The sequence below is a fragment of the Pollicipes pollicipes genome, unplaced genomic scaffold (assembly GCF_011947565.3).
Source record: "Pollicipes pollicipes isolate AB1234 unplaced genomic scaffold, Ppol_2.1 Scaffold_7261;HRSCAF=8764_pilon_pilon_pilon, whole genome shotgun sequence".
In the NCBI taxonomy this organism is placed as follows: domain Eukaryota; kingdom Metazoa; phylum Arthropoda; class Thecostraca; order Pollicipedomorpha; family Pollicipedidae; genus Pollicipes; species Pollicipes pollicipes.
In genome coordinates this window covers 61,156,552-61,169,767 of record NW_023597054.1, presented here as the reverse complement: position 1 = coordinate 61,169,767, position 13,216 = coordinate 61,156,552, and the positions used below count along the sequence as shown (strand labels likewise).

The following is a 13,216-nucleotide window of genomic DNA, read 5'->3' as shown; positions in this document are numbered from 1 at the left end:
GCACTAGAATGCCCCATCCCTTGCAATGATGAAATATAAAAACCCTGGAGCACCACCTCCTCTCGTAAAATAAATATAAAGTCGTGATTCTTCTCACCGCTAGAAAAAATTGCAACAGCTGCGCGGATAAACGATCCGATAAACTTTTCCCGCCTAGGACCATGGGACACGCGAATGTTCGAGAGCTTGGACTAAAAAGCTCTGGGGTACGGTCAAGTCCTTCCTGACTAACCCTGCCCGGCCCTCACAACCAACAATACGTGCCGCCGCCCATGGTCGCCAAAGAAGAGTGCTGTCGGCACCAGAGGGTGGCCTGCGTTTTCAAAGTGCCCGCCATTCTTTTCTCACTCTCTCTTCATCTTGCATCATCGCGACGCCCCATTTATCAGGGCTACACGGACCAGCCATGAATGGGTTTAGATGGCCCTGGTGGAGACCGGTACGAGTGCCAAGAACAAGACACGTATGGTTGCCGAATGAAAAGTCGAATGGAATAAAGTCCAACGAAAAAAAAATCGAACGTAAATATTTGAATGGGATGAAAGTCGAATCAGGGAAAAATCGAAGAGCTAAACGTCAAAAGGGATAAATGTCAATTTGAAAAAATGTCGAAAGGGATGCAAGCCAACAGTACTAAAACATTAATTGCAAACGAAGTTGAAGGAAAAAAGTCGACAGGAATGAAGGTGAGGGAAAAGAACAGGCAAATAGTGAAAGGACAAAGTGTCGAAAGAGGCAAGGGAAAGTGAAATTGGAACACATTTCAAAGAACAACATGACAACATGAGTGAAGGAAGACTGAAATAAACATAAACAAGAAGTGGTGAAAAAGAATTTAAGGACAAAAGTCCTGAGGATTAGACGCCCACCACGGAAGGGGACGGCTCCAATGCACTCGGATGCGCTTGTGGATTCAATGGGTTTAGCTACCTCGCGAGCATTTACCCTTTAAGTAGCAAACAGAAGTTGTCATACTTCGATATTTATGTCTGCACATTTTCACTGGTGGTGTTTAACATGTTCAGTATTGGGTGGTGCTGGAGTTCTCCAAATATCAAAGTTGAGAATTCCCGCAAACTTTTAATGTCATGCCGTCTTGTATACAGCGGCCCGCCGTGCGTCCAACCAAAACTCGTAGTTCTATGAGATACCAAGGCAACATCTTTGTGAAATGTTCGCGAAGCGTCTGCGAGGACAAGGTGCTTCCACTTGTTCGCAGCCTCGGCATACCACTGAAAGTTTGCATGAAGTGTTGCCATAAACGCACCACGTTCCGAATTCTTGTTGGGCTTCAAATCACATTTCATTGTTCACCACAAAATATACATTTTAAAATACCTCAGGAGGGCAAGTCGGCTGACATATAGTGAATCTTGTGGTTTATGTACTGCACCTCATCCGAGTTTGAGTCTGCTGTCATGAGTGTACGGTATGCATCATGTTAATGTTGCCGCATGAGGACTCATAGTTCTGAAATACCAGACGCAATGTCAAAGATCTACACATCTATGTCGCCACCGTCATGCCCCTTGCGCGGCTTTTCATTCCCGACCCAGTGGGGCAACGTTCTAGTACCCTTAAATATGCACGCGTGTGTGAAAATAGAACACAAACAAGGGCAAAATGGAACAAGAGACCCACTGCTACCCAAATTCTTACTCAATACCTGTAACAGACCTGATGTTATCAAGAGCCCAAGAAGCACAACATTCAATTGGTGCGTGCAGATACGGTGGAGCTTTTCTTACCTCTGAGGTAGCATGACCCAGTTTTAAAAGGCATCACCCAGTGGAGGCCCCCGCCTGGGCTCCAAGAACCCAATGAATCGCTGAAAGCCCTAGAGACGAGAATAAGAACGTGCGCGTTTTATTATGTCATCGCAGCCCACTCACGCAATACGCGCACTTCAACTCTTGCGGATGGAACGGAGAGAGACATGTATCGATTTGCATCCGAAAATAGCTGCGCATATTGTCTGCACGCTCTTAAATCGCTCCGGCGGTGGAGGATGAGTGGACATTGAACGACGTGCACATGGAGGGCGATGATGGCGCCACCTACAACAGCAGACGCCGGCCCGGACTCGCCACGCCGTCGGGTTCCAGGCAGCGCGCTGTTGCGGGCACGGGTGTCGATTTGTATTCCTTTAGGTGGGCCACTGGCCCCCCAATTTCCACTTTGACCCCTCAACGGTGAATTCGGCCCCAACGTTCTGGAGCCTAAGTGCCAGCAGGACATTAAAAATGGGAACTGACATCAACTCTGACAAAGACTAGCTGAAAATCGCCTGGTCATGTGGCGTGGTCCGAACTCTCAGCTATGACTTATCTCAGCTTAGACTGACTGCTAGCACTCGATCTTTACTTAGTGCTCAACTTTACTCAGGAATAAAATACCCGAGAACAACGCCAAAGTCCTGTTGTCACTTTCAACGTCTTTGTCGCACAGACATTTGACATGCACAAACTCTATGATGTCAAAAAATAAGGGCCATCAAGCTATCAGGCGTAGAATCAGTGATTGCGTCTGAGGGAGAAAGAGTTTGCTGACATGTCTGGCCCGACCATCCCGGATCGAGACAAATATGCACAGATATTCACTCAAACCTTTACCTCATTCACTCCCCACAAAATGCCTGCTATATACACACCACCAGTGACACTGCCATTTCAACATCAAACAGCCCCGTTGAAAGGTCACCATAGGCATGAGACAGAGGTTTGAAGATGTTTCAAATAAGAAGTAGCATGATGACATACGAGTAATTTCAACCATTTCCTACCATTACCCGCCAGAGTACTCTCCTCCTGCTTCTCTGTTCCTCGTTCACCGGCTCTATTTATGTTACGAATACGACTGAGAAATCAATGAGAGACTCATGGACCTTCTAGCACAAATCGACCCACTGTTTTACCGTTGTTTGTTTGTTTTTATTGGGCCATTGCATGGCATGTTTTTCTGTCGACGGCCTAAAGTCCCTTCCCAGGAGGACAAATACTTCTGGCTTCAGCCCAGACAAGGATTGCATGAATCTGACTTTTGCTGTCTGGTGCAAAGCAAGGGAGAGGGTAGTTCGGAATTGCATTACGTTAATCTGGCTCCTTTATGTCCAAAAAGATCATGACAATTAAACCAAGTCGCAGCGATAGATGTATTTATTTCACCACCACACAATACGCGTTCAATGCACTTGAAGGCCAAGAGAGCATTGTTGATACATTTTAACATCAATGCTGCGATAGAACTGAACAATTATCAAGTTCTCCTTGTGTTGGTTTTCTTTTTCATGCTGTATTTGGGAACTATTGCAAATGCTCTTGAGTGGCTAGCACATGAGAAGGCCTTAAACGCACCCGAAACATCCTAGCATTCAAAATAACAAAAGAACACTACACGCAAGTATACTAAATGTCGCACATTCAATAGCCAATAAAAATGACACATATGACGTCGGCGGCACGCAAGATCACGTTCCGCCATAGCGCGTAAGAATTCAATTTGCTAAAATGCGTGTTCTATCGAAGAAGTTTTAGCGTATCGAGAACCTGCATATAAATGCGTTGTGATGGCGACATATGAACACTGGACTCTTAATTGTTGTGAATGGATCAATAAACACACAACAAATTACCTAAGCAAATCATGGTAAAATTTGCACCAATTAGATTTGTTCGGTACGCAAGTATTAGTAGGCAGTACGCAAGTACGCAGCTGCACCCCTTCAGCTTTGTAAAACAGGTGCCTTTATGAGAAGGTAATGCGATCTGCGAGGGTTCCTTGTGGACTGCTATGGCAACGCACATGAACTTTGAGAATAGGTGTAAGTATATATATATATATATATATATATATATATATATATATATTTATACATATACATCCTTATCACGATTTTCACGCATTTAGCCCCCCTCCCAATCATTTTAAGACATCGACACCCGTGGTTGCGGGTGGAGATCTCGCCTGTCTCCCGCGTGTGAGTGCATATACAGTGCATGGGAAAGGAGGCACTGAAATACGACCATTATTATCCGTCATTACGGGTGGAATGATTGTTGTGGCGACAGTCGGGTAACGTTTTCCTCTGTTTTAGTCTGGTAGCGTTTTTTACTGCGCATAATGTCAGCAGAAAATTTTCGCCAGCTCATTTCTCGGCCGGCGTCTGGTGTTAATGAGCCCTGGAAGTAGCAGATGGCGGTTGAATTCTAATAAGCACGCTTCACAACCAGTACTCTTCCTTGGAACTCTCGTGCTTGCGTGACATTAGGTGAGAATGTCATGTCAGAAAACTGAAGTGAATAAAACGAAAAATATTTATAAACACATTTTCCATTCTCTGCGAGTGGAGCGGTGCCCGATTGTATGAATTGATGACAAGGTTTCCCACCTGTTAACGTTCATTTCCGCCGAGGATGGATGGGATTGCGGTTTCCGTCTCGTAAAACCAAACAACAAAGGTCAACCAATTCAAACCATATATATATATATATATATATATATATATATATATATATATATATATATATATCACGATTTTCACGCATTTAGCCCCCCTCCCAATCATTTTAAGACATCGACACCTTATCGTATCCTATACGTATCGTAATATCGTATCGACACCTTTAAAACAACGACATCATATATATATATATATATATATATATATATATATATATATATATATATAGATATAGGATGGGATTGGTAATATGCTAGGTAATATATATATATATATATATATATATATATATATATATATATATATATATATATATATATATATTTATATATATATATATATATATATATATATATATATATATATATATTACCTAGCATCGCTTGAATCGAATGGCGATTTTCGTCCCGTGAAACCAAACAACAAAACTGAACTAATTTAAACCATATGTGTATATATATATATATGCATATGCCTACATCTATATATATATGTGTATATATATATGTATATATATATATACATCTTATTACTTATCATCGTTAACCGAATCATATGAGAAGCCAATATGCCTTGAGGAGTGTTTTAACATCGATGGTGTTCCGGTAACGCATTTCATTTTACATAAGTTATCTCCAATATCTTGCTCGTGTTGGGACGCTGAACGCTAATAAAAACACTGCGGCCCGTGCTTACTTTTTGGCGCTGTCGGGACATATATAATTTTTTATTCAGACATGGGTTAGCTATGTCGCCCTCCCCCCCCCCCTCCCTCTTCCCCACCACCACCACCACTACTATTATCTCTAACGCTCTAGTATTACCCAGGTTGAAAGCGTCTGGTTTACGACATTTTTCAAATGTTCATGTGCCTCTGATAATACTCTTGCCTTATGCTCTTGCAAAGATGTTCCAGTCAGCTCGCAGTGGCTCTCATATACCGCTCACATGATTTGGCTCATGCTTTCAGAAACGGACGTTCATCTACGGTTATCCCATGTACTCAAGTTTGCTGAACAACATTTTTGCGGTCGATTTGTCGCAGACGGCATCTACAAAAGGGTGCTGCATGGTTTTCCGTGGGTTTTGGTCACTCTGTGAAACATAACGTTTGAGTCATCAACCTGAGTGCAGCTTTGATGCTTATGCCAATCAGTATATCTATAAATTATTTCTTTCTCTAAAAAACACGCAGCAAAATGTTTTGGTGCGTGCAAAACTGACGCCATGACCAGTTTCGAACGATTTAGTCAGAGATTCTACCAGAGATGTGCGCGATGTTTTTTTCGATGATCAAACACGACAAACAGTAAAGCATGTAAAACAACATGAATGAAGATTGCACCGCAGTGTTACGGAAGATGATACATTGACTTTTATGTCATACATATCCTATACTAAATATTGCCATTATATGGATCACGCACACCTTAGAACATTAAATACACATGTAAATGAACAGTGTAAGTTGAGGCCTTTTACACTACGGGTACACGTCAAGTGTTATATACTACTGAGGATTGTGCGACACGCGCGTGGGTGTGGCCGGTGCACGACGGCGAAAAGCAGCCTGTTATAGGACCAGCCACAGAGCCGGATGTAGTACTGATATTGATGGATGAGTCAGTGACCTTGATATATGATTCAACATAGGGTCCGGTCAATGAAAGGTCATGTCGGCGTTCAAAACTCCCCATGGCTTATCTTGTACGACACATTTGAGCGGCGGCGAACAGCGGTTATTCCTCGTTGGTCTGGACGCGGTCTGCGTGCTGTCAGAGACCAGTTTGTCGCACTCAAACTATTTGAGGTTTTTGTCGCGCGACAAATATGGCGCAGATCGAGGAGACTGTCCGCCCGCGGCGCGGGTGAGTGAAAATGTCAGCGTTCGGACCTGTCGGGGTGGAAAGCCGTTCGTCCGGGAACGAAAGGGCAGTTCTGGCCACTAAAAGTTCCGACGCCGGCAGAGCAATGTGAGTCTCGGGAGCATCTCGCAGAAGAGTGTTGCAGCCATGGTAAGTGCTGCAGAACATCACTTTGAAACCTAAAGTTATGCCCTAAATACAGGTTGGCATTCGTTTGACATGTACTTACTAGGCAGTGTTTACATGCTGCAGCATGTCGTTGCATTTGCAGTTGAGAGAAATGTGTTTGATGTGACTATTGTTACCATAATTTAACGTCTTCGTTTCATCTGGCGTTGTTTTCTCAGTTCTTAGAAGCCGTTCAGTTAATTTTCACGCCATTCTATTCTCAGGCTTCAGCGTCAAGCCTCGCTCTGGTTATTTGCTTCTCTATGGTAAGTGGTGCCTCCGAAACTATTATCGAACAGCTGGCTTGAATTTTTCTACAACGGGGCTCCTAAAAACAACTACTGGTATTCATACGCATAAAAACTAGTATCATCTCTTGCACATTCTGAAAAGGTTGTCTTCGTCCAGGATCACTCATCCCGGTGGGCCAATGGTTAGTTCATAAGAGTTGTCCCATAAAAGTTTGTGTGGCCGGGTGCTGGTGTTTTTTTTTTTTTGCAAAGCATAGACACTTTTCTGACTTCTGGTGTCTGAGCAATCTGTAGTAACTTTGTTAGAGCATTTAGAGGGTAAGGCAAACGTTGGGAGCGCCAGGGTCCTCTCATGCTTAACTAATTACGATGCTCCCTTTGCTCTAAAGACCACCAAAACGGGACAACGTTTTGGTAGCACAACCACCGTAACAGATTAAGTACCAGTCAGCGATGAACAGAAAACCAGATGAACTTCAGAAATAAGGTGTTTGTAAGCAGGACAACGGCCTTTAAAGCCGGGTGCAGAGCGCTTTTCCTTAAAACTTCAATGCGCCTCCTGTTGTCCAAATTAAACCCCTATTAAGTCACCATCTGCCCCAAAATGCCAGCAAACGGCAATCCTTCACACCCAGATGCATGCATATGTTCGTTGACTGTTGCTTGTCATAATACAAAAAAACATCTGTTTTCAAGTGCGACGGCATGATTGCAAAGTTATTTCAATCAAGATACCAGCACAACCCACCCATACATCGCACACGGAACTGAGACATCCTCAAACCGCATGGTTCACCCGCCTGCAGCTGTGGGCCTCCTCGGACGGCCATGGCCGCCTCCTGCATCCGGTCTGCCGTGCGAGCATGTGGCGCATCGGCAAGTACCACACACCGCGCGACTTCACCGACAACCAGCTGTACTGCGGGGGCCTTACGGTGAGACTGCGGGCTGAATGCGCCAGGGGCCGAGTGCGCCAGGGACCGCTGCATCAGGGACCGACTGCACCCGGACCCACTGTGTCCGGACAGACTGGACTGCGTCAACGCAAGTCGGCAGTGGTGCGAACAGCTGTATGTGCTCTCGTCACTGAAACGGTCCAGCGTTTCAGGACACAGTGGTGCGAGCAGTTGTATGTGTTCTCGTCACTGAAACGGTCCCGCGTTTCAGGACACAAGCGGCTCAAGCGCCGATCTTGATCTGCACGATGTCTCCATGCCCTAAGAACGGGAAAGTGTTGCCGCTACGTTTCTCAATATGATGTTTTGACATTTACGGCCGGCAAGACTTCCAGCGCGCCGTTTCCAAGCAACAACAATCATTTGGTTTAATTACACTTCTAGCACTTATGGCCGTGATCCTTCTATCCAGCATCGGCCGCTCCTCCAGCATGACAGCAAGCGATACTACGCGTAATAGCCAAGTCTCGCAACGCACTGACCTCAGCTTTCGGATTCCCCGCTCTCCAGCATCAGAAGCGGATGGGCGGCAAGTGCGGCATCTGCGGCGACCCCTACGACCAGCGACCGCCGCGGGCCCATGAGATCGGCGGTGCGAAGTTCGTCAAGTCAGCCATCATCGTGGAGAAGTACAGCAAAGGGGCGGTCAGTACCGACGCCTAGTTATCGGAGTCCTTGATTCGCTTGGTCGTGAGCTCTGGATTGTCACTGGCGGTGCAGCGTTTCGTTCAGTGTTTGTCGCGTTTCAGCAACAGCGTGCGTTAGAACGCCCGTCGTGAAATAATGCTTCCGATCGTACGGTTTAGAGATTAGACTGAGGCGTGTATTTTACCATTAAAGTTTGAGCCTGTCCTCCAGTTACAGCAACAAGAAAATATGCTTTAATTCTGCCTCTCTAGTGCCATCCCGTTTTTTTTTTTATTCTAACACCAGTTCGTGGTGCTGAAAGGCTAATCTATTCCTAACAGCAATTTAGAAATCACACGGGTGAAATACGGATAAGGCTATTTCCTAAACGCACGGATCGATGTTGTAAGGCGCTCAATGGAACTTGCTTCAGATGCGTCATCCTTTTCGTCCCCCCCCCCCTGGCCGTCACCTAACATTAGTGGCAGGGCCGACGCCACGCAGCCTACGGAGACTACAACGTCAGGCGGCGCGGTTTTTGTTTTCAAATTTGCGAGTGCGTATGTTTAAAACCGTATTATATGATGTTTCTCACTATTCGCTTGTTACTGAAGATGGAACATTTTCAAACGAGCATGTGTTGTTCATGTTAATTCCAATATGTGACCCCATTTCGATCTACAATCTACGTCCATGGGGCCTCCACATCTCTTTACAACCTAGAGAAGAATTCTGACAAAGCCTCTGGGTTCAATCGGTTTAGAAGGAGCTAACTGAGAGTTAGCAAAGAGATAAAAGATAAAGAAGGAAGAAACAAAAATGAAACAGAAAAATAACGTCCCATCAAAATCAAGTGTGCCATTTCTGGCAATTTTTTCGTGAAAAGCGTGTTGCCACCAGCGGGGTTCTTTCCAACCTTATGCCCCCCCCCCCTAATAACGCGGCTTTGGCTGCACCACTGCAACTACGTGCATGTTTCAGATCATCAACGCAAAAGTGCAGCTAACGGCAAATCATCTGGGCTACTTCGAATTCAGCATTTGCCCTGTTCATGGAATGGCGGCGGAGGCAACGCAGGAATGTCTAGACCGGTAAGGAGGAAGTGTGGTTATATGCATGGGAAGAAGTGTTCTGCATGGTGTGTATTTACCCATATGGTTGTATGCACGCATGGCAACAACAGTATCACGTGCAGCCGATAACAGTAAATGCGGCCTGTATCCGTCGTTACGCTGTCTTTTTGTAGTTCTGCCAACCATTGCCTCCGAGTTGACACATAACCAGAACTGGGTTAAAGAGAGTGTTCCACATTTGCATAGGGTTTCGAGCTGAAAAAGCGATCTTGGAGATCAATAGGTGCAATTCAAAGTCCTGCCCTTCTTAAGACCTAAACTCATCTAGTTTCTGAGCTCCGCGTCCGCGAAGATGTGCAGACAATTTCATGGAGACTATTTCAAAGTCACTCAGGTATCCATGACCGGCGACCAAAGCCAAGAAAAATTCAATTTTCGAGTCGTTCATATCTGGTGTTCGCGAGCACAATTCCAGAAAAATCGTCCGTCAGTTGGTTCTCGATCAGTGTTACGCATGGTACGATCACGTAATTAGCTATTGTCGTGTTGAGGAGCATATAAACTAAACAAAAAATTGCGTTGTCTAGAGCATTATTTTCAACTTAAGAGCATGCCAACAGTTATAAGGGACCTTATTTCACAGATCTGATGCTTGCCTCAATATCTGCAAAGGTGAAATATTTCCTTTTCCCCTAAAACAGCTTAAAAATGCCAACGTCTGAAGCGAAGTCTCTGGCTGGTCACATGAGAGTAATGATATATATATATATATATATATATATATATATATATATATATATATATATATATATATATATATATATATATATATATATATATATATACATAGGCTATTGTTATTTCACATTCTCAGGCCATTCTCGACTCTGTGATGCCCACTCACCCCAGTCATGCTACTGGTAGTCGAACCCTGCCCTATCCCAGCCGTTGGCGCTTGTGGCTGACCTCCTCAGCACCACCGGACCGCTCCCTTTCAGGCATCGCCTGCAGGTAGTCGGCACTGGCTCTACTCGGTACCCAATCTCCGGCGGCATGAGGATGGTGATCGTGCCGCTGCAGCTGCCGGCCTCCGTGACCTGCAAACACTGCGTCTTCCAGGTGAGGGCTGGGGTGTCCGCGCACGCTGGGCGCTGCGTGTCTGTCTGTCTGCTTGCAGTGATGACTCACTGGTGTGCCCATCTGTCAACTATCGCTGACCTCGGCTACGGCTCTGTCCAAGTGATGCCGTTTACACCGGATGACTTGCGTGACACCTAGCGCTGTCCTCGGCACCATGTCTGGCCGTCCGTCTGCCAATCGCCATTGCTCACAGTTGACTTCGGCTCAAGAACACCCGTCTGTCTTCGACGTTAATGACTGTTCTCATGCCAGCCATCGGCGGCGTAAATCGCATGTTGGCTCACCTGACTGTCGTGAAAAGGGGTCGTGTTCTCTGCGTTTACCAGTTTCAAAACAGAGCGCACGTGCGCGCGCGCGAGCGAGAGAGCGAGAGAGAGAGAGAGAGGGAGAGAGAGAGAGAGAGAGAGAGAGAGAGAGAGAGAGAGAGAGAGAGAGAGAGAGAGAGAGAGAGAGAGAGAGAGAGAGAGAAGGAGAGAGAGAGAGAAGAGAGAGAGAGAAGAGAGAGAGAGAGAGAGAGAGAGAGAGAGAGAGAGAGAGGAGAGAGAGAGAGAGAGAGAGAGAGAGAGGAGAGAGAGAGAGAGAGAGAGAGAGAGAGAGAGGAGAGAGAGAGAGAGAGAGAGAGAGAAGAGAGGAGAGAGAGAGAGAGAGAGAGAGAGGAGAGAGAGAAGGGAGAGAGAGAGAGAGAGAGGAGAGAGAGAGAGAGAGAGAGAGAAGAGAGAGAGAGAGAGAGAGAGAGAGAGGAGAGAGAGAGAGAGAGAGAGAGAGAGAGAGAGAGAGAGAGAGAGAGAGAGAGAGAGAGAGAGAGAGAGAGAGAGAGAGAGAGAGAGAGAGAGAGAGAGAGAGAGAGAGAGAGAGAGAGAGAGAGAGAGAGAGAGTTGGGAGATAGCAAAAAGGGAAGTGACGAGCCGACTCCTCTATGTTTGCAGTGGAAGTACACTGCGGGCAACAATTGGGGGTACTGCTCCAAGTCAGGAAAGCACAGGCGGATCGGGCGGATCGGGTGCGGCCCTCAGGAGCACTTCTTTGGATGTGCCGATATAGCGATCTTTTGATCTCATCTGTTGTCATGATGGTTAGTCGGCAAGCGCACAGCGTAGACCAACCACCGGCGGTTGGCGTGATCCAAGGTGTTTGTAATGGCTCAGAAGCCAGCAAAATGGACTGTCATGCTAAAGGCAAGGATTGCCGTCACCTAATCCGGCATGGATTTGCAAATCATCGAAAAGTAGGACGGAGATAGCCAAGCACTTGACGTCTATCACTATTTCATTTACCACATGTCCAGGTCGGTCAACGACTTACGCTCATCTTTGCTCTCACAAAGTAAATTAGTCAACCGTTCGTTGCGCCTAGCTGAAACGAGGATTTACAGACGGGTGGTCTGTCGGATGTCTTTCAAAGTACGCATCATTCTGATCAGGTTGCATCACGCTTCTCAGCTTGTGTGCCATTGTCTTGCGCCAATGGAATTGTGGTACATTTAAATATATGTGTTCATATCGTTGATCTCGTCTCTGGCATCCACCTTGGTGCACACTTACGTTATTTATAGCTACGCGGAACTCTTTAGATTAGGTATGAGTACGAATGACACATTTAGTCGGAATGTTGTCCTCGACAGTGGTGCTGAATCTAACAAAAAAGATCTGAACATGAACCGAAACCTTGCGTGAACACGGAGACCCACCGTCGATGATACCGGATCATATTTTTTTCGTCAATGCGTTTTTACCGCAATGCTGTCATCTGTTACTTTAACGCGAAGATATCTTAATCAGATAAATAAGAATTGCCCACCACTTCGGAGAACTGGGCGTGGTAGCGTGTTTCTTAGGCGAAACAGCTGTAACCACTAGTCGCCTGGATTTGTTTGTGTTTGGCCGCGGCTCCGGCACGCTACAACGCCCGATACGAAATGCACATCGTGAAGCGGGAAGATTTCCATCAATCCCACGTGACCTTCCGTCGGCGCGGAGATCGACTGCAGGGTGCATTACGTGGCTACCTCATCGTCACCCCGTGGACTCCCCGACACATTTTGCCCACCCACTCCCGCGGAGCACTGCACCACAGACCGCTGGGCGGCATCACAGCCGGATGGATGGTTCACTGTTGAACGGGTACTGGGTTCGTTCCGGGGAAGATGGGGCATGCCTTTCGTCAGCTACACCGCAGTGGTTCCAGAATAAGTGATCGTCAGAACTCGATCAAGCAGCAGCCGGACTCACCTAGATTGGGCGGAAGGCCACAACGCTTCTGGGATCCTCAGATTTTTTGGCGGCGCCGGATATACAGTATACGGTGTTGTGCTGGTAACGCTCTATTTCAGGCTGGCACAGTAGACTGTTAGAGGCCGCTCAATACAAACAGGAGCTTGCACCTCATTCGACGTCGGCCGAATCAACTGAAGCTGTCTAGCGAACCTGTGATCCAAGTCCTAATTTAGTGACATTTCATTGGCGTTGGTTTGGTAGCACTGGATCAGGAGCATGCTCAAGTATAACTTAGTTTTTCCATGTGTAGCATCGTCATTGTATCAACCGAGTCATGGGTCTTGGGAGAGAGGAAAGCTTGCTACATCAAGCGGGAAACAATGGAAATCGTGAAGATTAGAAAAGCCTAAAATGCAGCCATTCCTCGCCTTCGCAGTTTGATCGCAGAGTAGTAAAACCGCGTT

General features: G+C 46.1%; 1 protein-coding gene across 2 annotated transcripts; it reads left to right on the top strand.

The window, feature by feature from the left end:
- The first annotated feature begins 6,333 nt into the window (after positions 1-6,333).
- On the top strand, positions 6,334-12,037 carry LOC119112351 (uncharacterized). Of its 2 annotated transcripts, none has more exons than XM_037236508.1 (7): positions 6,334-6,432; positions 6,717-6,758; positions 7,550-7,678; positions 8,210-8,344; positions 9,308-9,417; positions 10,398-10,518; positions 11,466-12,037. In XM_037236508.1, the coding sequence occupies exons 2-7, from the start codon at positions 6,756-6,758 to the stop codon at positions 11,589-11,591; spliced, it is 624 nt and encodes a 207-aa protein (XP_037092403.1). In that variant the 5' UTR covers positions 6,334-6,432; positions 6,717-6,755; the 3' UTR covers positions 11,592-12,037. The 2 variants fall into 2 exon arrangements, with proteins under 2 accessions (XP_037092403.1, XP_037092402.1); XM_037236507.1 differs by having other exon boundaries at positions 6,423-6,474.
- The last annotated feature ends 1,179 nt before the right edge of the window (positions 12,038-13,216 follow it).

What these genes read in the sequence shown, in the direction of transcription:
- LOC119112351 (XM_037236507.1), top strand. An exon ending in TGGTTATTTGCTTCTCTATG is followed by an intron (nt 6,759 to 7,549) that starts GTAAGTGGTGCC and finishes ACCCGCCTGCAG; the next exon opens with CTGTGGGCCTCCTCGGACGG. An exon ending in AGAAGTACAGCAAAGGGGCG is followed by an intron (nt 8,345 to 9,307) that starts GTCAGTACCGAC and finishes TGCATGTTTCAG; the next exon opens with ATCATCAACGCAAAAGTGCA.